General features: G+C 33.4%; 2 protein-coding genes across 3 annotated transcripts in view; one reads left to right on the forward strand and one right to left on the reverse strand.

The window, feature by feature from the left end:
• The window catches only part of DNA2 (DNA replication helicase/nuclease 2), a 32,287-nt gene that overhangs the window by 3,341 nt on the left and 5,653 nt on the right, over nucleotides 1-23,293 (forward strand). For both annotated transcript variants that reach the window (XM_016127332.2, XM_016127334.2), the window contains 11 exons: nucleotides 1,086-1,231; nucleotides 3,052-3,183; nucleotides 6,182-6,401; nucleotides 10,118-10,235; nucleotides 11,194-11,359; nucleotides 12,595-12,789; nucleotides 14,128-14,358; nucleotides 17,298-17,414; nucleotides 17,493-17,602; nucleotides 17,876-17,985; nucleotides 18,628-18,852. In XM_016127332.2, the coding sequence (XP_015982818.2) occupies nucleotides 1,086-1,231; nucleotides 3,052-3,183; nucleotides 6,182-6,401; nucleotides 10,118-10,235; nucleotides 11,194-11,359; nucleotides 12,595-12,789; nucleotides 14,128-14,358; nucleotides 17,298-17,414; nucleotides 17,493-17,602; nucleotides 17,876-17,985; nucleotides 18,628-18,852 (1,770 nt within the window). The remainder of the gene's footprint in view (nucleotides 1-1,085; nucleotides 1,232-3,051; nucleotides 3,184-6,181; nucleotides 6,402-10,117; nucleotides 10,236-11,193; nucleotides 11,360-12,594; nucleotides 12,790-14,127; nucleotides 14,359-17,297; nucleotides 17,415-17,492; nucleotides 17,603-17,875; nucleotides 17,986-18,627; nucleotides 18,853-23,293) is intronic.
• LOC107501300 (peroxiredoxin-1-like) lies at nucleotides 2,233-3,015 on the reverse strand. Its single transcript, XM_016127308.2, is given in 3 exon segments — nucleotides 2,233-2,421; nucleotides 2,423-2,881; nucleotides 3,007-3,015. Coding segments are annotated over 3 exon segments (657 nt in total).

A 23,293-nucleotide genomic window follows, 5' to 3' on the forward strand; every position in this document is an offset into this window, starting at 1 on the left:
CTTTTCTGCTTTTCCCAAACATTAGTTTGCAAATAAATGAAAACAAGGTTTTTAAAAAATATATAAATACCATATATCTTTATCATACACAATAAAACAGTGATTTCTTAATCTAATGCTTTGTTTATGTCTAATGTCTTTTATCAAAAATATCTTTTTATTCAGTTGGTTTGTTAGACTTAGTAGCCAAACAAGGTCTTTGCATTACGTTTGGTTGATATGTCTAAGTTTCTGCCTTTCATTCACCCCCTTTGTTTCAGTGCCACGTATTTGTTGAACCTGGGGTTTTATTTGTTAAAAGCTTCCTCCTCCTTACAGAGTATTGTTTTAGTTACACAATTAATCTCCACGTATGTAGGAAACCAAAATTAGAGCTGAGCAAGAAGAGAAAAAGAAGGAAAAATACATAGATTTTCTGTTAATATTAGTTGTCACTTACTATATTTTATCCACTTTTTTCCTTCAGTTGGGGGAAAATATCAAACTTTTCTTTTAACCAACCATGTATTATGAAGTAGACCTAAATATTAAGCTATTAAAATTTTATTTTAAAATAATTTTAGACATATAGAATTTGCAAAAAAAAGTGCAAGAGTTACTCTGTAAATTTAAAAAATTCTTAATAAATGGTTTGGGAGCTTTATCTACTTTTTTGATAGCTTCAAGGGAGAGGCTAAGGCTAGTTCAAGTTAACTGAAAAATACTGTTTCTTTTTGAGTGGAGAGAACTCTTGCTAAAAATCTCTACTGTAAGTTTAAATTTCATTTGAATAATATCTTTTACTTGCATGAGTTTATGAGCTATGCCTTTTTTGACTTTTCTGTTTGGGTAAATTATAAAGTGAAATTAGAGGTGAATACATTCAGTATTTGAGAATATGTTGAACTTTTTTATATTGGTTAATTTATTTTAAGTGAAAGTCACTTAAAATCCCACCCGCCACAAAAAAACAGGTTGATAATTTACCATTTGTCTTACCAGTGCACATTAGCCATGTAGGTAATAAATAGGTAATAAATACACATTTATGTCTGTTAATATGTTGCGATTTAAAATTTTTGAGTGATGAAAAATTTTTTTTGTAGAATTCTGATCCAGCCACACGCCAAATGCTCATTGGTACGATTCTCCACGAAGTATTTCAGAAAGCAATGAGTGATAGCTTTGACCCAGAAAAGCTACAAGAACTTGCTTTTCAAACTGTTCAAGAAATAAGGCATCTGAAGGAAATGTAAGTAGTTGTGAGATCACCGTGGGTTCAATTTTATTATATAACTTCTTTCCTAGAACCTCTAAGCTATTTGGCCATTAGACTAGTCAATGTAAATTAGCGTAGTACTAGAATGCAGATTACAGGGTTGCAGTACCTGCAATTCTGTGAAAAGGTTCCAAAATTGCATATCAGGAGCTCTGGCTAAAAATATTCTGTACATGTGCACAATAGACTCCTTAGCTGCTCTCAGAGAGTGTGAAAAATTTTGCCTTATTTTTAGAAACAATGTGACATACTGAAAATTGTATGAGTTTGGCAGTCCGATGGATCTCATTTCCAATTCTAGCTTTGCCAATTTGATGATGGAAGCAGTTACCTAAAGATTTTGGAAAACGTGATAATGCCTATTTTGCATTGTTCCAATGGAGGTAATGTATATAAATCCACTAATGGCTAATCACTGGCATTTTATGAGTGACTGACTATGTGCAGGAAAGATTAGCATACTCTGCTGTTTCTTTCTTGACTATTGCAGTCGACCTTTTCTTACGAAAATGTTATTAGTGGTGATTGTGATCTCCAGACTAGTTGACATCAGTTTGCTTACCCAGATGTAATTCTGTTTTTACTATTTATATGGGAAATGTTGGCAGAGCTTGGGTTGTTGATTATGTCTTCTCTGTTGAACCATCTCTTTCAGAGGACTGATAGGGCTCTGCTCTCTTCCTTTTTTTCTTTTTCTTTTCTTTCTTGGTTCCAGTTTAAGAGAACTTACAAAAAGTCAAAAGTAATGCCCCACTACTGTACACATCACTTGGCCTGACCCATGGCAAAGTTCAGGCCATTTCCTTCAGAAGAAGAAGGGCTGGCCTCCCCAGCCCCTGCAGGAAAGGCCAGTCCTCTCCCATTCTATATCTGGGCTGAGTCTAAGATCTTGTGTTTTAAGCATGACAGTAGTACAAAAGAAGTTTTGTTCTTATGGCTGTCCACTGCCACCTGACCCTAAAATGGCCCAGCACTCATTTCTGCTTAGAGAAATATTTTTCGCTCTTCTGGAAATCAGGCTTAGTGATAACGCTGCCACGCTTCCAGCCAGCTGGGCACATTTCCCCATGTTTGTCAGTGAACTGGAAGGCCTGAACTAGTCTCAGAGTCTCATCCACAGAGCGGCCAACAGGGCAGTCATTTATGGTGATCTGCAGAAGGATGGATACCTTTATCATCAGTGATAAAGAGGTCCCTGAATGAGATGCCTTCATGGGCCTTTAAAACCCCATAGTCCAGAGCAGTGGTGTGCTTGGGGTCTGACACTACTGGAATGTTCATGGGTCCCAGTCCTTGTTTCTTGGGTGTGTTGATCTGTGCGAGGTGACAGAAGTGAGAATCCACAGAAGCACCAATCACTTGGCAGTTCGTTTTCTTAAATTCTTCTGCCCTGTTGCTGAAAGCAGCACCCTCTCTTGGGCACACAAAGGTAAAGTCAAGAGGGTAAAAGAAGAACACAGTATATTTTCCTTTGTAGTTAGATAGACTGATATCTCTGAACTGACCATCTGGCATAACAGCTGTGGCTTTAAAGGTGAGGACAGGGTGCCCAATTTTACGTCTTGCTATCAGCAGCCTTGAGACAAAGACACCATAAGCAGTCAGGTAGAAAACGCTTGCTCTCTTCCTTTTTCAAGGCTGAATAATATCCTATTGTGTATATATATATATAGATTACATTTTGTTTATTCATTAATTAGTCGATGGGTATTTGGGATGTTTATTTGGGTATTTTTGTCCTTGTTCACTTTTTTCATATTTATACTTTTGTATTTAATTTCTTACTTTGGCAGGTACCGCTTAAATCTGAATCCAGATGAAGTAAAACAAGAAGTAGAGGAGTATCTGCCTTCATTTTCTAAATGGTCTGGAGATTTCATGAATAAATGTACTTCAACTGACTTCCCTCAGATGCAGCTGTTGTTGTAAGAAACCCTCTTTGCTTATATGGTGTTCTTATGTTTAGACCAGGATTTATTCTGTATGTCAAATTAAAACCTTTTAAAGGTTGAGTTATTACTCAACTATTTTGTTTGCTTATTTTATAAATTATAGTCCTGTGCATCTTTTCAGGGCAAATAATAATCTAATGAATGGAAAATTCCATTTTTATTATAATAAATCATCTAATTTTTGTATGTAGGTATTTTAAATAAATCAATTTGGAAATATTTGGGGGGTCTTAATTTCATATGTATTTCTCTGTGTTACTATTACATGTGGACTGTCATATGTTGATTATCACGGATTTGTGCTGTGTGTTTAAATACTGTGTTTAGCCATTTAATTTTTTTTATTTTTTCTCCCCTTCAAGTAACGTTGATATAAATTTATAGGTAATAATTTTTCTTTTTTATAATTCACCTATTCAGCAAGTATTTATTGAGTGCCTAATATGTGCCACTAATGTTCTAGGTGCTGCGCTTACAGTAGCAGGGGAAAAAAAGCCACTGGCTTCATAAAGCTTCTATACTATTGAACAAGTAAACAACATGTGCCGGATTGTGATAAATGCAGTGTAGAACAGAGGGGAGGGAAAGAAGGAAGGAAGAGTCAATGGGCCATATTTCCCTAGAATGATAAAAGAAGACATCTCTAATCAGGTGACACTGAGCAGAAACCTGAAAGAAATGAAGGAGGGAGCTGTGCTGCTGTTTCCAGGAAGAGCATTTCAAGCAAACGCACTGTGTGGCTCACACTCCTGCCAGTGCGTGGCTGGAGTAAAATGGGGTGGGGGAGAGAGCAGAAGTAGCTCTCTACAGCCCTCATAAGCCATTTTGGGACTTTGTCTGTTCTTATTAGGTGGGAAGCCACTGGAGATTTTGCACAGCAGGTTTTGATCTGGTATCTTCTTTTTTTAATGGCAACATTATATTTTTAAATAGGCACAATTTCCACTTATATCAATTTTCTTAATCCTTTCTCAATATTCTTAATATTTTATGACATTTTGTGATATGAATAACTGGTTCTAAATTTGTGAATCAGAAGTCTTGGGAACAATCAGTTTTCTAGACCAATGTGTTCTCTAACGTTCTCTGTGCCTAAAAGGACATTCTGAACCTGGATGTGAATCCCAGTTTTACCACAATTTATCTTTGTGGCTTTAGGCAAGTTCCTTAGCCTCTTTGTACTAGTTTCTGCCTTGATGTGATTTACTTTTAAAAGGATCACCCTGGCTATTCTTTTGAGACTATGTTGTAGGATAAGGGCTGAGATAGGGAGGGCAATTAGAAGGTTCTTGTAATAATTTAAATGAGATGGTGGTGTGTTAGACCAGAGTGACAGTTGCAGAAGTGATGAAAATCGGTTGGATTCTGGTCATATTTTAAAGGTTAGAGTTTATAGATTTTGGATTGGATATGGGGTGTAAAGGAAAGAAAGGTCAGCAGTGATTCCAGGGGTGAAAATATGATTAGACTGTAAAGCACAGAATGAGACCTTTAAAAGCCGTTTTAAGAGACAACCTTTCTCGCCCATGGGTATGAAATGTATATTTTCTTTATTTTCATGATACTATATTCTCTGTCAGTTGATTCTAAAAGGAGTTTGACAGAATTATGTTGATTAAAATTATATTAGTTAAATTGAAATACTGTCCTTTGTTCCACAGATTAAGTTGTGGCTTCCCAGAATTCCTCTGTTGTAATCTTCAAAGATTGCAGAAGTGTATTACTGGAGGTTATATTTGAAGCATCTTGGAACAGTTTTTAAAATTTATTAAGATAGCATTCTTTTTTTTAGAAAATATTTTCATTTGTTAAGAAATAGCTTTTGATCTAAATAAGTTGAAAATCATATCAACTAAATAATGGATTCTAACAGCTAGAATTCTTATACTTTTGAAATCTCGATTTTATATAATATAGTGTTTTATTATTAGGAAATTTATCCTTTTCATGCAAGATTTCTATTAGATTTAGTATTTTATATGGCTTTCCACCTAAAATAGGATTAATAAGTAGAAGCTCTTTTTTAACTTTTTTTTCTGTGGACTAACTTACTGCTCTGAAAATGAGTAATTCTTAGATAACAGAAGTGTAAGAAGCTTTAAAAATTATTTTCATCTCTTCTAATTGCTTCACTATTTATATATTCCTTGTTTTCCTCCTTCTCGTGCTTGTGGCTTATTTAACAGTTAAGATATTAAAATCAGAATCTCTTTTGTAACATAAAAACAATGTTGAGTACTTAGTTTTAAATATCGATAGTGACAGAAATGGATTAATTTAATAATTAAGTAAAGGAATAATGAGGAAGTGTAGGAGCACATGAGCTCCTCACAGGATTGTCACAGAGGGGTATAAGAATGCAGTGTTGGGTGATCAAGCCCCACACTGCATAGATAATGGGGAAAGACAACTCATTTGTACCCAGTTTAATATGGTGTTATATGAAGGAACACATCCCTTTCTACCTACAACCACATACAAGCCGTTATGTATTAATCTGTGTAATAACTGTATATCAGAATATTCAGATTGGTATTGTGGCTTTGCAGTCTAAATATTGAGACTTTTGCATAATCTACGCCTAAGGAAATAAAGGCCTGAGTTAGGAAGATTATAGTAGGAATTAACTAAAAGGGACAAATTATGAATATTAACAAAATTTAAATTATGTGAGTTATAACCTATTGAACAATGCATCAGAATCACTTGGAGAGTTTGTTAAATAATTCACTGGCTCTCACCCTTAGAGTTTCTGATTGGGTAGGTCTGGAGTGGGGTCTGAGAATTTGCATTTATCACAGGTTCCCAGGTGATGCCGATGTTACTAGTCCAGGAACCATACTTTACTGCTATAAAGGTATATAGACTTTTTCTCATCCCCACATTCTCTGTGTGCAATAGAAAGTCAATGGTAGCAGGTGAGAAGTGAGCTTAATGTTCTAATGAAGTATTTTCATGTTTTGTTTTTTAGGCCAAGTGATGGTAGTAACAATAATGCAACATGTAATATTGAAGTCGTAAAATCATTGGATATCGAAGAAAGTGTTTGGTCCCCTAGGTTTGGATTGAAGGGCAAAATAGATGTTACAGTTGGTGTGAAAATACATCGAGGATGTACAACGAAATATAAAATAATGCCATTAGAACTTAAAACTGGCAAAGAATCAAATTCTATTGAACACCGTAGTCAGGTATAAATCTTATAAGAAAATTGTCTGTTTAATAGGTTTAAACATGTAGTCTGCTTTTTAAAACAATGTAGTCTGCTCTATATATTTTGGTTCAATTCAGGTAATGTTCGAGTTTTATATAGTACTTTTCAATTTGTGATACATCCAGAGTACTTAGATTGTTTTTTAAATGTATATATGGCTACAGCACAAAGTTTTCTCCAGCAAAGAGATACAGTAGCTGACCTTGTAAGCCAGTGTTGTCAAGTTAATGCTGCCGAACTACCAGTCTAAACAGATGCTCCTAAAAAAAGAAATCCTTGGTCATGTAAGTTGGGGAAACCAAATATATTCGTAGATTGAATAATACATATTAGCCTATTAAAGTTTCTGAGAAGTATTAAAGTAATATCATTTATTTTAGCTGTGTTTAACCCAGTGTTTTCTAAACCTAATTTACCATGAAACTATGGTTTTCATGTAACATCTATCTAGGAGACACATTAGGAAACATCATTCATTCTTTTATTCCCTACCATTAATTTGGTTATATTTATTTTTATCAAAATGAAATATAGAACTGTGTCTCACCATTATGTTAAATTCAATTTTTTTTAATCATTTTTTCTTTTCTTTGGTAAATATGATCTTTTGTTGTCTTTCAAAATTATCTGAAATTTATATTAATTATAGTGACTTAAAGTAATTAACATAAAGTTTTATTTTGTTTTTTAATTATTTCCATTCCCTCTGCCCAGTTCCACATTGGCAGTCTGTAGTATGTTCTAGACATTTTTAAATAGGCAAAGATAATACAAAAATATGGTAATATTATTATATTTTTATGGAATAATATATATTAAAGGAATAACAAATAATATAATATTTGCAGTATAACTTAAATTTCCTTTTGCTCTTAGAATTTTACTTATTTCAGCAGATTTTATATAAAATAAGATTCAGATTCAAAATACTGAATTGTGTAGTCGGATTTTAAAAGACTTTCTCTTTTTAAAAATTTTAATTTTGGAGGGTAACATTGGTTAATTACATTGTATGAGTTTCAAGTGTACAGTCCTATAATATATCACCTGTATATTGCATTGTATGCTCATCACCAAAAGTTTAGTTTCCTCCCATCACCATATATTTGACCCCCTCACCCATTCATCCTCTCTGTGACCCTACTCCTTTCTGGTAACCACCATACTGTTGTCTGTAAGAATACTTTCCTATTAAATCTTTCTCGCCATTCTTAGTTGTGTACCAAACACCAAAAGTTTTCACTAAAGCTTTTCCATTTGGGAATGAAAAGTAAGATAACCTTGTTGTTGTTTCATCTGTTATTAGATTTTACAGATACTGGAGGTAGAAGCAAAAGTAAGTTTCCCCTATTAGAAGAATTGAATTTTTCACTTGGTAATACAGAAATGACTGAAATTATGAACTAAAGACTTGGCTAGACTAAAGGGCTCTTGAGGAAGGAAGATTATGCCAAGATAGAAGAAAAGCTATTTTTTGAAGTCAAAGATTTGAAAAAAAAAAAAAAATGTTCTGTGTAAATAAGACTGAAAAATTTTTTACTTTTGTGTTTTTTTTTAAGGACAAGTTTGCCTGAAATCACTTTTGAATGCTCAAAAGAATAGAAATATAAAAGCATTTCAGCATCTAAAGTGATCTACATTCAAAGACCTTTCTTCTAAGGCTGCTGCTCTAATTTGTAGTACCTTCAAGGCAGAGAATGTTACTGTATTTAATTTTGTTCAGTTGGAATTTTTATCTTTGTAGGAAGAGAAGCTGCAAGAAGAACTTTAAAGAATAAAATAGTATTAAAAAAGAATAAAATAGTTTGTATTTTAAAAAATTGATTAGAACAAAGGTCAAAAAAATGTTGGAGTTTATCTTGTATATTCATTGCAAGAAACAAGAAAACATTAAAAACATAATTATAGTTATTCATTGACTTGTACAGATATTGAGGACAAGGAAAGACATAAATTTCTCTTAGAAGATTTAATTTTTTCACTTTGGTAATACAGAAAAAGCTTACATTATAAAATAACTTCAATTAAAGAAGATCTTTACTTTATAAATGGGTTATTCCAAAAGTTTGTTTCTAAGTGAGTGATCCATCATTTGAAATATATTTTCTGAAGGAAAAATATGGAGTTATGATCCCCTAAACCTGATCATAAAAACCTATTTAACCTGTGATGTAGTTGAATTATAATAATAATGTAAAATTTCAACTCAACTTTTTTATCATAATATTCAGGAAATATCATTTCAGATATTTTCTCCTTGTAAGTCTCACAAGCAGAGTCCTATATACTTTATTCCTTCTGCCTCAGTTTTCATTGAGAGAAAAACTTAACACACAAGGGTAGTTAGTTTTGGATAACCCCTCTACCCTGTCATTTACAAGTTCACTTTAATATTATAAAGCTTTATTTTGTATTTATGCTGTATCAGGGAACATAAGTAGGGTGCTTGTAAGAAGACCTCCCAAAATATGCTTTGTAAGCTCAAATGTTATAGCAACAGGTCTTCATAAAAATCTTATGTTTACAGATGGAATATAGAATATCAAGCTAAAATATCAAACTTTGGTGTGATTATTTCCTAAGACTGAATGTTTCCACATTTTACTTTGTAGATATTTGAGGTTACCATAAGTATTTCTATAAATGTCTTTGAACATTGAGGTATCTGGGATTGCATTTTCTTGGCAAAACTTATTTATTGGGATTTCTTCAGTATTTCTGTTATACTTGTTAATTGTATAAGCACCACTATTTTTGGTGGGAGCAAAAGAACAAAAATTAATGATATTTAACTTATTTATTTATTTTTTTTGTAAACGTGTCTTGTGTACTTAATGATGATGACTTTGTAGATATAATTAACATTTATGCTACAAATAATGCTTTTTGTCTTCTATAAAGTAATCATTGTGTTTATTCATGTATTTTTTATTTTTTAGGGTAATCATTGTATTTTAAATATAGCTTAGAAAACGAGAATATAATTATAATTTGACATTATACTTATGTTGATTATAATTACTGATCTTGATATTTTTGTATATTATTCCTTAAAGACCTGGGCCTTCATAAATCACTTAACATTTAAATCTTGGAGATTGCTTGGAAAACAAATCAGCTTGTTAGGTTGTATAAGACAAAATGACTTACTCTTGCTGCTAAGGTGTTTTCATAAACTAAAGGAGCCATTTCTAACTTGTCTTAAATGTTTTCTCTGAAGAGCACCACATAAACCTAATATAGCTAATAATACTGCATGCCTGGAAAAAACAGTGAACTCTGTAGAGTTAGTCTCATTTATTTGTCACAGTAACTATGGTATAACTATGCATTTTAGTGTTTATTTCATGTATTTTAAACAGGAAAAATAGTGTCTGAAGGCTATTAACTTCAAAATGTTTCATTAATTTCCCTCTTTAATTTATTGGAGACCCAAATATTTTCTAAGAAAAATCTGAGATTTTTTTTTTTTGTCTGTGTAAAACTGAGAATCATAAACTATGTTTTGTGGAATTAAATATTTGACATTGAATTTATGTGTTACCTTTACTGATTTGGCTCATATTATTTTCAAAATGTAAATAGCTCATTGACCTTTTGATTTTAAAGCTACAGAATGTGTTGATTGTAAAACATGTATGGAAAAATAGAAAATTAAAGTTTTATTTGACAAAATGTACGATGTTTTCACAGCTTGTTCTGTACACACTGCTAAGTCAAGAGAGAAGAGCTGATCCAGAGGCTGGCCTGCTCCTCTATCTCAGAACTGGCCAGATGTACCCTGTGCCTGCCAAACATCTTGATAAAAGAGGTTGAGCTCTTTTCTCTCAGTTTTACTTTTCTAGGTTTTGTTTGTTTGTTTTTTCCTTCAGCTTCTGGTGATTCATACAGGCATACCTTGGCGGTACTGCAGGTTTCGTTCCACAATACAGCTAGTCACAAATTTTTGGTTTCTTAGTGCATATAAAAGTATGTTTACATGATGCTGTAGTCGATTACGTGTGCAATAGTGTTTCTCTAAAAAAAACAACATATGCCTTTATTTAAAAATAGTTTTCTGCTAAAAAATGCTAAACATCATGGAGCCTTCAGCAAGTCATAACGCTTTTGCTGGTAGAGGGTTTTACCTTCAATTTATAAAAAACGCACTGTCTGTGAAGTACAGTAAACCAAAGTGCAAGAAACAAGGTATGCCTGTATTTATACCTAAGAGTAGCTCACTGCACTTACTAGGCCTAGTACTAGTTTGTAATTTGTAGTCATATTCTTTAAAAAGAATGTTAGCAGTATACAGTATAGCTGAAAACATTAAAAAGTTTTATTATACAAAACTTCATTTTAATAAACTTCCTATCTTATACTCTAGATAGCTATATTTATCCTTAGCATTCAACTAATAAAACATCAGCTTCACAATATTTACTAGTTATGAGAAACATAGTTGAAAGAACTTAAGTGAACAAAAATTGAAGGAATTATACCAAAATGTTAATAGTGGCTATTACAGAATAGTGAGAAATACAAATGTTGTTCTTTACTTTTTTATGTTTTTAATCTGAAAGTCTTACTTATGGAGCGGAAAAGATATATGATAAACTCAAGAAATCTTATTTTAAAAATTATTTGTAAATCCTTTTTCATCAGGGAAAAAGGTATAAACTTGACTATATGATAAGGTGAATTTTAGTATATTAGTACAAATTAATGAAGTTATACTTAAAATTTTGAATACTAATATTAAAAAACACCCACCTTTTTATTTCCCATAGAATTATTAAGGCTAAGAAACCAGATGGCATTCTCTTTATTTCACCGTATTAACAAATCTGCTACTGGAAAGGAAAAGACAAACCTTGCTCCTTTGCCACAAATAATTGATGAACAGCAAACCTGTAAATATTGTTCACAAGTTGGCAACTGTGCTGTATATAGCAGGTATTTTTATCTTCCAAAAATGTTAATTCCAGTTAAGTATATACTCAACTCAGAATCATTTAACATTGTTGACTGGTCTGGCGTTGATGATTTCATTTTAGTTATTTTCCTGTGTGTAGTATTTCTAAAATGAAGGGACTAGGAAAAAATAAAAAGTACAGTTTATATTTTACAACTAGCCTGTTTCCTTAGGGAATAACAGAATACTTTTTAAACTTTTTCCAGAAGTGGACATTTTCATCTTGCTGCATGTTGTTTCTGGAGAAATGAAATAATCTTAGGACTTAAAGACTCTGGTTAAGAAAGATGTAGTATGGGCATTTTGAATATAGTATAACTTTTCTTAAATGATATTTCAAAAAGTCTTTCACCTCTTAGTTGCTATTTTAATTTCAGGCCTTTTGTACTTAAAAATAACAGGGAAATTGATTGTTCCAGACACAATTTGATATGATCCAATGGACTTGTCATGTATATATATGTTTATTTTTTTACATATGGGAAGTTTATTAGCTGTCTTATGAATAGTAATATGTATTTATACCATCCTAGGCCAGTGAAAGTTTTGAAGGGCACAAACATGTAGTTAGATATACAGACTAGGAAACAAAATCAACTCAGAACCAAAATTCTGATTCAGCCTGAAAATTCACATAAAGGACTTTTAAAACTGTTGTGTCAAAAGGGTCTCTAAATGGCAGAGGACCATTAATCATGGGAAGACTGGGTCTATAGTACCAGTACATTATTTTTTTTTTTAATTCTATGTTTTGTTTTCAATGTTTTGTAAGCTATCATATTTTTGATTGTATATGAAAATTTAAAAATTAGTGGTGAGCAAAATTGTTACTCCACATGATTCTTTTTGTTTTATGTTGACTTTCTTATGGTACAGAGCAAGATTTACAAATATGAGTTTGAGAAATGCAGTTGTATAAAAAACCAAAGCTTGGTGCATACAGGAATGAACTAGACTAGAGCATACTAAACTTTTCGTTGTTAGGGGAACAGTCACAGAAGGCAAAATAATAAAGTATTGAGTTTATTATGCATTTTGTTTTGTAAAAAGCCATTTGACTTGTAAAATCTTGAAATGACTTTTTTAAAAAATTAGAGGCTGTGGTTTTAAGTTATGATGATCATCATATATGTGTATTTATTTTAGAAATACCTCATTTTATAGCCAGCCAGTAAAATGTTGTATGCACACCTCTGACTTGGAACTTTATATTTAGAGCAGTTGAACAACAGATGGATGACAATTCAGTCCCAGTTGGCATGCTGCCCAAAATAAAAGAAGAAACCCAGCATCTAAAGCATACACATTTAGAGTATTTCAGCCTTTGGTGTCTAATGTTAACCCTGGAGTCACAATCAAAGGATAATAAAAAGAATCACCAAAATATATGGTTAATGCCTTCTTCAGAAATGTAAGTGGTCCATTTAATACAGTAAAACTTCAATAATTTAGTTAGTGGGATGTCATTTGGAATTCATGACAGATATAGGTTATGTAGCATGTTACAGACATGCAATTCTGTATATTCGTGTCAAGTCCAGATGGCTGTCAATGAATCGTTTCTAAGTAAAGCACCATTGTTAGCTATTTTCAGTAGGATGAATATGCCTCAAGAAATCTTATTTTAAAAATTATTTGTAAATCCTTTTTCATCAGGGAAAAGGGTATAAATGACTATATGATAAGGTGAATTTTAGTATATTAGTACAAATTAATGAAGTTATACTTAAAATTTTAAATACTAATATTTAAAAATTTATATTTTTAGTATTAATTTTTGTAGTATTTATTACTCTATTTAGAGGAAACCTATGTTATTTACTCTCATGGGCATATGAGGAAAAAGAGGTGACACACTCAAGAAACATGCCTAATGTATATACTTAATGTTTTTAAAAAATTTAAAGTTGGTCAATCTTGTATTTTGTGAGATTCGTTTTTTTACAGGTTACTTCTAAAGTTGCAATTTTGTATATCTTTGATAGTATTTTTCTTCATGTAATGTTTAGTTGCTACTTTTCATCCATTTTATTTCTTTCCAGAATGACTATTGATAATGTGGCTTTAGAAATAATTGGATTGTTATTTCCTTAATACTAGACTTTAACACAGGAAACATAACAGTGGAGAAAGTTTAAGTAGTTATCGATAGACTACATAAGTACAGAGAATGTATTAAATGTACATGTCAGCAAGCTTCTGAAGTTGTATAGTGTTTTAATAGTTGTGCCTGAGAGATTATGAATGCTTAATACTTATTTCTTAGAAGCAGTGGAATTATCAGTTTGCTTGCCATTTTAACAACAATAATTGTAAAATATTGTGTAAACACTGAAGGAAATAGGTAACTTTTTCCTTCACATCAGGTTTGGGAACAGATTTTTACAGTTTGTCTTCTCTAATGTTATGCACAGGAGGTGGAGTGTCCTTCAAAGATCAAGGTGTCGACACTCATGTTGTTTAGAGGTCCTAGCCTGTGGGTTCAACAAGGGAGGTGCTTCTTAGCACTTGCCTAGAGGTCTATTGGTGAGAGATTATTTTCAAGCTGATAGAATGTTTCCTTAGCATTTCTAAAACTTTAGTGTAGATTGTGGAAAATGTAAAAACGACAGACTCAGTATTAGCGTTAGAGTTTCCAGGGGTCAGATGAAAAGGTAAATTGTGGAAAACTGCAAATACAATATTTATGTATGTGATATAAATGGAAGCGCTCTCTCTTGCTCTCTCTTTCTCTCTCTCTCTCTCATAGGGAGCAGAGTGGCAGCTGCATTGGAAACCTGATTAGAAGAGAACACGTAAAGACAGTTTGTGATGGACAATATTTACATAATTTCCAACGTAAAAATGGCGCCATACCTATCACAAATCTAATGGCAGGTGACAGAATTATTTTAAGTGGAGAAGAGAGAACACTATTTGCTTTGTCTAGGGGCTATGTGAAGGAGATTAACATGACAACGGTAACCTGTTTATTAGATAGGTAATGATATATTTCTTTGGAGGGTGTTAACAGCCTTATTGATATATAAATCACATACCATGCCGTCTAGTCACTTAAGGTATAAAATCCAGTGATGTTTAGTATATTCACAGAGTTATGCAGCCATCACCAAAATCAATTTTAGAGCACTTTCATCACCCCAGAAAGAAGCCCTGTACCCTTTAGCAGTCACTCCCCAAGACCTAGACGACCACCAGTTTCCTTTCTATCTCGGTAGATTTAACCAGTTCTGAACATTTCACATAAATGGGATCCTATATGTGATCTTTTGTAACTGGCTTTTTTTCACTTAGCTTACTGTTTTTGAGGTTCATCTTCATGTAGTAAAATGTATCAATGCTTCATTTCTCTTTTTTAAAAATTGAGCTAAATTTGCATAACATAAAATTGATGATTAATCATTTAAAAATGCACAGCTCAGTGGCATTTAGTACGTTCATGGTGTTGTGCAGCCATCTCCTCTGTCTAGTTCCAAGACACTTTCATTACCCTGAAAGGAAACATTGTGCTTTTAAGCAGTCACTTCCTCCCTTGCCTTACCTCTTGCCCATGACAATGACTAATCGCTTTTCATCCCTATGGATTTATCTGTTCTTGATATTTCATATAAATAGAACCATATAGTATAGTATGTGACCTTTTCTGTCTGGTTGCTTTTCCTTAGCTTAGTGTTTATGAGATTCGTCCACGTTTCGGCATTTTTTAGTATGTCGTTTCCTTTTGTGGCTGAATAGTCTGGTATATGGATAGACCACATTTTGTTCATTTACCAGCTGATAAATATTTGAGTTGTTTCCACTTCGAGGGCTAGTGTTGCTATAAATATTCACATACCATTTTTATGTGAACATCTTTATTTTTATTTCCTCGTATAGACATCTCATAGTGGAATTGCTGAGTCATATGCCGATTTAATGTTTAACGTTTTCAGGACCTTTCAAACTGCTAAACTTTGTTTAGTACATCACATTCCATAGCACTGTGGACATATTCTTATCTAATTCTCACAATCATGTGTATGGCAGGCAGGGTAGATACTGTATGTTAACTTAAAGCTTATTTCTCTATCTTAGTACTCTGGGCACTCACCATTTCGTTCTCCTTTATTAATTTATTTTTTCATGGAAATGTTTTTTTCCATTTATAATTGTGCTATATAGTATATTTATCTCAAAACAAAATGGGTTGGTTTAAAGATAAATTTTAAGTAAATAGTAGAATAGTTGCTATGAAATTTTGTGGTAGAGACTAATACCCATGTTCACCAATATCTGTATTCCCTTCTTCCTGTATTCTCAGGCTTCCTTGCATTTAAGTGCAGGCAAGCATCACCATTTCTTAATGGATGGAAATGAACAACTGGGATACAGTGACTTCTGGGTAACTAATGGAAATGACCAGGCATGTTCTCTACCAATCAGTAATCCTAGTTAAGCCCTAACCAACTCTAGTCTGATTTTCACATGGGAGTATGAGCCACAATATTCGTATTGTGTATTAGGATTCTCTGCATCCCTTGCAGTGTTTATTTAGTGGCTACCATGTATTAAGTGCATTGCAAATCCTTGGGTTATAGTCTTGTGGGTAGACAAGGGTAGACAAATGTATAAACATATTTTCAGTCTAATGTGACAAATGTTCCAATAGATGGGGTTTAACACTAGAATAGGAGGGTCAGGGAAGGCTTTTTGAAAGATCATTCTGGATCTTTATCCTGTGGATGAATAAGTTAGCTTGGTGAAGCAAGGTGAAAAGAGTGTACCAGGCAGAAGGGACATGGTGAGTAAAGGCATGATGGTGTGATATAGTTGAAGTGGAGTATGCAAGAAGGTACAAGTAATTTTTTTTCTGGTTTGTTAAAGATAAAGAAGGGAGTGATTTGAGAGGTCAGGTTATAGAAGGTCTTATATACCACATTAAGAAGTTTTGACTTAATTCAAATGTATTGAAGAGTTTAAAACAGAAGAACGATAATAATCAGATATGATTTTTCTCTGTGGATACGCTGTGGAGAGTAGAGTTAACTAATGGAGGTAGAACTGAGAGCAGAGAAACCAGGAAACTGTTGTCGTAGCCCAGGCTAGAAGTGATTGAGGGCCGAGTCAGTTTGGCAGAGAGGTTGCAATGACTTTGAGAAGTATGTAGACAGTAAAATTGGTGGCATTTGGATACTGATTGGATATGCAAGTTGGGAAGAAGTTGAGAGTGAGGGAAGGATCAAGGCAGCAGTGTGGATGCAATACTGTTAACTAAGATCAGGACCACAGAAGGAGGATCAGGTTCAGCACGTTCAGCAGAAATGAAGAGTTGTTCAGTTTTGAGTATACTGAGCTTTCATAGCCCTGTGTTTGACCAAGTGGGAAGATCTTGCCACCTGCTGGATATCCAAACCTGAACCTTGGGTGAGGAATGAATGTGAGGTCAGGTCTGAAGATATATACTTGGAATTTATAGCCATATGAAGGCATGGACCAAAGGGAAAATGACAAGAAAGAGCAGTACCCAGGACCTGGGAGGGGACCCTAAGGGACACCAAGGCTTTAGGGGCTGCTAGAGGAGTGGTAGAAGGCATTAAGAAAGAGACCTGCATTCTTAGTTGGAGGAGGAAGGAGCCATGTGCCCAGGATCCTTCTGTGAGTGGTAAGTCCAGGTTAGATTTCAAGGCCAAGTGAATTGTCAGCAAACATAGGTTCCTAAATAGTAACTTCTTTGACCTTGGTGCCTTGTGCCCTCCCCTTCTCCCTTTTCCCATAAGTCCAGGGTCCTGTGCTGTCTTTGATTGGCAAGTATGAATTAGGGACTGATACCCATTTTAACAGTTATTCTGACCCGTTTACTCTTTTAGCAACACATTTCTTATACAGACCAACTGACTGTTAAATGAAAAACATCCATGTACATCTGTTCTGCTGTTTTAGGAACTTGTCAGTGCTCCCAGAATCAACTTTGTTCAGAGTGGACCAGGAAGAAAAAAATTGTGGTATAGATACTCCATTAGGAAATCTTTCTAAATTGATGAAAAATACTAATACCAGGTTTGTAACAGTAAATGAATCTGAATTTTACCTCACTTTCCTAAGGAATATTACTTAAAACATTTTTTTTCTTTTTAGCCAAAAACTTCGAGATTTAATCATTGACTTTCGTGAACCTCAGTTTATCTCTTACCTCAGTTCTGTTCTTCCACATGATGCAAAGGATACAGTTGCCTGCATTCTAAAAGGTATGCTATAATCAACATAGCATGTCTGCTTTCATTTATTTTTCCTGGTTCTATTTATAATTTAATCTATATTATAGTCTAATGTTTTCATAATTAATACACAGTTACAGTTTTTAGACTAAATCTCTTTGGAAGTAGTTTACATATATCCTTTAACTTCATCATATTTTCTTTGAAAAGATGTGTTGAAGACTTGAATAGAAGTTGCTTTTCTTGTAATTTGCTCATTGAAATTCAACATTTTGTTGTTGTTATTTTAAAATTCAAATGTAGGTTTGAATAAGCCTCAGAGGCAAGCAATGAAAAAGGTACTTCTTTCAAAAGACTACACCCTCATCGTGGGTATGCCTGGAACAGGAAAGACAACTACAATATGCACTCTTGTAAGGTTATTATTCTTTTGCTTAGAAACTAAATATTTAAATCAGTTTCTCCGTAGTTCGGAGAATGTAATGTTTGATATCAAAAGGGCTGAATTTTCAATCGAAATGTCTTCATTTCAAATTAACTTTCTAGAATGACATGAGAAATAAATATAAAAGCTAAATCATAAATAGTTGTAATCAGATTGCAGATTTCTACCATTTTAGATTGTGTAACATCTCTTTCTGTTGGTGGTATATGTATCATGGTATGTTTTCCTTGCCTTTAAAAAATAAATTTTTTAAAATTTTGATTGAAATAGATTTTTCTTGGATTGTTTTGTATTAGTAAATTTCTGAGCAGCCTTACAATAATTATAATGATGGCAGCAAATATTGATCGATACTGTGTGCCAGGCACTCATCAAAGTTCATAGGTACTCAATTTTATTATCACTAATAATGTTAACGTCATTAATAATGTGATAATGCCATGTTTTCATAAAACATTTTGGCATTATAATTTTAAATACAGTATACTTGGCTCAGCTCTTAGATATGCTTTGTATAAAGTTTTCTTATTCTTTTACAAAAATATAAGCATGTTAAAAATTGTCTAGAATTAAAACTAATGCTGTTTTCCTTTCTTTTATTTATTACTAGGTAAGAATTCTCTATGCCTGTGGCTTTAGTGTTTTGTTGACCAGTTATACACACTCTGCTGTTGACAATATTCTTTTGAAGTTAGCAAAATTTAAAATAGGATTTTTGCGCTTGGGTCATACTCAGAAGGTACATCCAGATATCCAGAAATTTACAGAGGAGGAAATTTGCAGATCAAAGTCCATTAAATCTTTAGCTCTTTTAGAAGAACTTTACAGTAATCAGGTAAGTACAAGTATGGTATAATAATGCTGACAGTAATTTCTGTAGCCAAAACGAGGGGAGAAATGGCACTTTGGGAAATTCAGTTGAATTGACCAAATTTGCACGTGATTAATTCATATAAACCACAGTTTACTAATTTATTGTTTGCTCTTTGCTTCAGAACTGAAATGAGGTTTTGGTTGATTATTCAGGGAACCCAGTAAAGGTAATATCCTAGTACAGGAAGACTGTTTCTACTCAAAACACTTCTGATACTAACTACCTGGAGTTAGTGCAGAGCCCGCAGGTTAGGGGCTTAGTCTCACAATGCCCCCCCCACTTTAGTTCTCAATTGAAGTCTGTACTTCTGAACAACCAGCTATAAATGATGGTTCCCATGACCCTCTCCTTGGGTTTGGTAATTTGCTAAATGGCTCACAGAACTCAAGAAAGTGCTTTACTTATATTACTGGTTATGTTATATAGAAAACAATTCAGAAACAGCCAAATGGAAGAGATGCATAGGGTAAAATATGGGGAAAGGCGCATGGAACTTCTTCACCTGCTCTAGGTAAACTGCCCTCCTAGTGGTATGTGTTCACCAACCCAAAAGCTCTCCAGACTCCTTTGTTTAGGGTTTTTTTATGGAGATTTCATCATGGAGGCATGATTCATAATTGGCTATTGGTAATTAGCTCAGCCCCTCTCCCCTTGTTGGAAGTAGAGGGGTGGGTAGAGCTGAAAGTTCTAACCCTCTAATCACATGGTTCCTCTGATAACCAGTTCCCTTTCTCAGTCTCCTCATTGCTGTAAACTCTGGTTTGGTTGAAAGGGATGCTTATGAATAGCAAAAGATGTTCCTCACACTCTTACCACTCAGGAAATTCTAAGGGGCTTAGAAGCTCTGCCAAGAACCAGGAAGAAGACCAAATATGTATTTCTTGTTATATTACACTATCACACTCTAGAAAACTGTTAACCAGGATTTTTTAGTGAGTTCGAATTATAAGCAAAGGCGCTTGATATTTCTAGGCTTTGATATAGAACCTAATTTACATTTTATTATTTAATGTCTATGTTTTTATTGGCAAGTCTTAACTAGTATTTTTGTCTTTAAAAAGATCATCTAAAATAAATTAGATTTTATAGACCGTTCCTTCAACTCCTTTGTCTAATATCTATGCCAAATAGTGAAAAATTTTGAAGTGGCTAAGACATATACTTGGTTGACTTTTAAAAAATTATACTTTTTATTTTGAAACAATTATAGATTCATATGCAGTTATAAGAAATAATACAGAGAGATGGTGTGTATCCTTTGCCCGTTGGTAACATTTTCCTAAAAGTTTTACACTTTCATGTTTTACATTTAAGTCTGTGACCAGTTTATTTTTGTATAAGGTGTCAGATTTAGTTCAAGGTTCATTTTTTTCACCTGTTGATGTCCAGTTGCTATGGCACCACTTCTTGAAAAAACTTTTCATTCCTCTACTGACTTGCTTTTTCACCTGTGTTAAAAAATCAGTTGGGTATATTTGAATGGTAAAAATTCTCAATACTATACTCACAAAATTCAGCAGCATATTAAAAAGTTTATATACCATGGACAAATGGTGGGATTTTTTTCCCATTATGCCAGAATCATTCAACAAATGAAAATCGATTGATATGGGACTCCATCCTTTCACTTTCAGCATGCCTATGTCATTAAATTTCAAGTGACTTCCTTGTAGAAATTGTATAGCTCAGTCATGTTTTTTATCTACTATGCTAGTCTGTTTTTTGTTTGTTTTTTTGTTTTTACTTGTTATCTTTAATCTCTATCTTTTAAAACGTACATGGCATATAGATCTTTTACATTTATCACACTTACCGATGCATGTTAGGGCTTAAGTCTGTCATTTTTTGTTTTCTGTTTTATTTTTTTGTTGCTCTGATTTTTTCTGCCTTATGGATTACTTGAACACTTTTAAAATTCTATTTTGATTTATCTACAGTGTTTTGGTGCATCATGTTGAATATCTTTTTTAGTTGTTGCTCTAGTTATTACATTACATATACATAAATTACGGTCTACTGGTGTTGTCATTTTACTAGTATAAGTGAAGAAACTTTACTTTCAATTATGTCTCTTTATTTTCCCCTGTTTATAATCCTCTTAAATATTTCTTCTATATACATTTAGCACTATATCAGACAGATAAAATTTTTGCTTCAACCATCATACATAATTTGGAGCAGATGGAAAACATTTTGTATTTATCCATATTTTTGCTTACTATATATTATTTTCCCTTCCAGTATTCTGAGTTTCCATCTTTCACCATTTCCTTTCTATTTAGAGAACTGCCTTTGGCCACCCTTTTAGGGTGGTAGGTCAGCTGGCAAAAAATCTCTTCGTTTTCCTTCACTTTGAGAGTATCTCAATTTCCCCTTCCTTTCTGAAGGATAGTTTTGTTAGTTATAAGATTCTGGGCTAATCGTTTCTTTTAGTCCTAGAAAAATCTCCTGCCTTTTATGGTTTCTGATGAGAAATATGCTGACATTTGAATTAGAATGTTTTTCTCCTATAACAAGGTAATGGTTTTTTCAGGCTACTGTCTAGATTTTTTTCCTTTCCTTTAGTTTTTAGAATTTTAATTATAATGTGTCCTGTAGATTTTTTTTTCTCAGCTTAATGAATCTGTAGATTTAATGTCTCTTTGCAGACTTGGGACATTTTTAACCATTATTTCTTCTAGTAGTTTCCTCCCTCTTCTAGGACTGTAAGGACACAAACATTAGATCTTTTGTTATGTTTCACGGGTCCATGAGGCTTGTTTATTATTTTTTTCAATATTTTCTTAGGCTATAATTTCTATTTTTCTTAAAAATCAAAAATTTTAATTGCAGTTGACATTCAATAGTGTATTAATTTCAGCTGTACAACATAATGATTAGATAGTTATATAACTTATGAAGTATTTCCCCCTATGAGTCTGGTACCCACCTGGTACCATAGACAGATATTACAATATTACTGACTAGATTCCCTATGATCTACTTTATATCCCAGGACTATTTTGTAACTGCCAATTTATACTTCTTAATTCCTCCCCCTTTTTTACCTAGCCCCACCTGCAATAGTTTCTACTTTTCTATGTCTATGTTCACTGATTCTCTCTGTCCCATTGTTGAGCCTATTCTGTTTTTTTAAAAATTTGGTTATTGTAGTTTCAGTTCTAATATTTCCATTTGGTTCTTTTATCTTTGCTGAGACCTTCTATTTTGTTGAGACTTTGTGTGTTTTCATTTGATTCAGCTGTGTTCGTAATTGTTCACTGAAACATTTTTATCATGCTGCTTTAAAATCTTTGTCATATAATTCTAACATCACTGTAATCTTGGTGTTGGCATCTCTTGATTGTCTTTTTCCATTTAGCTTGAGTGATTTTTGATGATCCTAAGCATTTTTGTATTATGATATTTAAAACTTCTGTTTTAGCTCACTTCCTTTGACACTACTCCAGTAGGGCAAGAGTAGGTATACCACCTCATTGCTAGCAGGTAGGACTTGAAGTCCTGGTTTCCTATTTGGCCTCTTTTAATACACCAGGTATTGGCTCCTCATTACTGCTGGGTAAGGGAAGTCTAGGCTCCCCAAGCAGTTTCCACTGGGATTGTGGGTGGAGCCTTATTACCTACCAGTCAGCAAGGACGAAAGTCCTGGCCCCCTACTTGGCCTTCTCTAACACTACCCTGTAGGGTATTAGGGAGCCTTATAGCTTTACGACAGTTGCAGTGTAGTTTCCCCATTCTGCTTCTGCTGGCATTGGTTATGGCAGGTCACACTTTTTTCTATGGTATTTGGCTAGAGTAGAGTGATTCTTGTATAAAGTTTTCTGCCTACTAGGCTTTCTCTTTCCTGTTCTTTTGGCTTTTGTTGGAACTTTTATTGGTCTGTATCCATTGGTGTTCTTGGCTTGCTAGCTTCCAAATCTGGGATATATGAAGCAAAAAGAAAACTTAGGGAATAAACTATTATGCTGTTCCTTGGGTTCCAGGGTTCCTAGTTTGCCAACCTTCTCTACACCTTTCAGATTTCTTTTGTTAGTCTTATGGCCAGAGTTTTTAGTCGTACTCTGTGGGAGAAGTAAGAAAAAGTACTTCATCTTCCCAGAAGTGAAGTCCTACTTGACATTTAAAGAAAAATTTTATTAACTTTCTGCCTCTTGAGTGTTTTAGATTTCTATTTGGAACGATCCAAATCTGAGCATTGTTAAAAGTGTCTGGAAATTTTACTTGATTTTTTTTCAACTTGTAGTAAAAAAAAAAATTTTTTTTTTGCATGCTATATGTGTTTCAGAATTAAATGATATTGGGGAATTCTTGTTATTGGGGACAAAAAACTTTTGATCTTTTAATTTCAAAACAGGGAAGAACAAGTTATATTTCTTGGAAATGTTAAATAACTGATCTATTT

The sequence above is a fragment of the Rousettus aegyptiacus genome, unplaced genomic scaffold (assembly GCF_014176215.1).
Source record: "Rousettus aegyptiacus isolate mRouAeg1 unplaced genomic scaffold, mRouAeg1.p scaffold_m13_p_6, whole genome shotgun sequence".
NCBI classification, from domain to species: domain Eukaryota; kingdom Metazoa; phylum Chordata; class Mammalia; order Chiroptera; family Pteropodidae; genus Rousettus; species Rousettus aegyptiacus.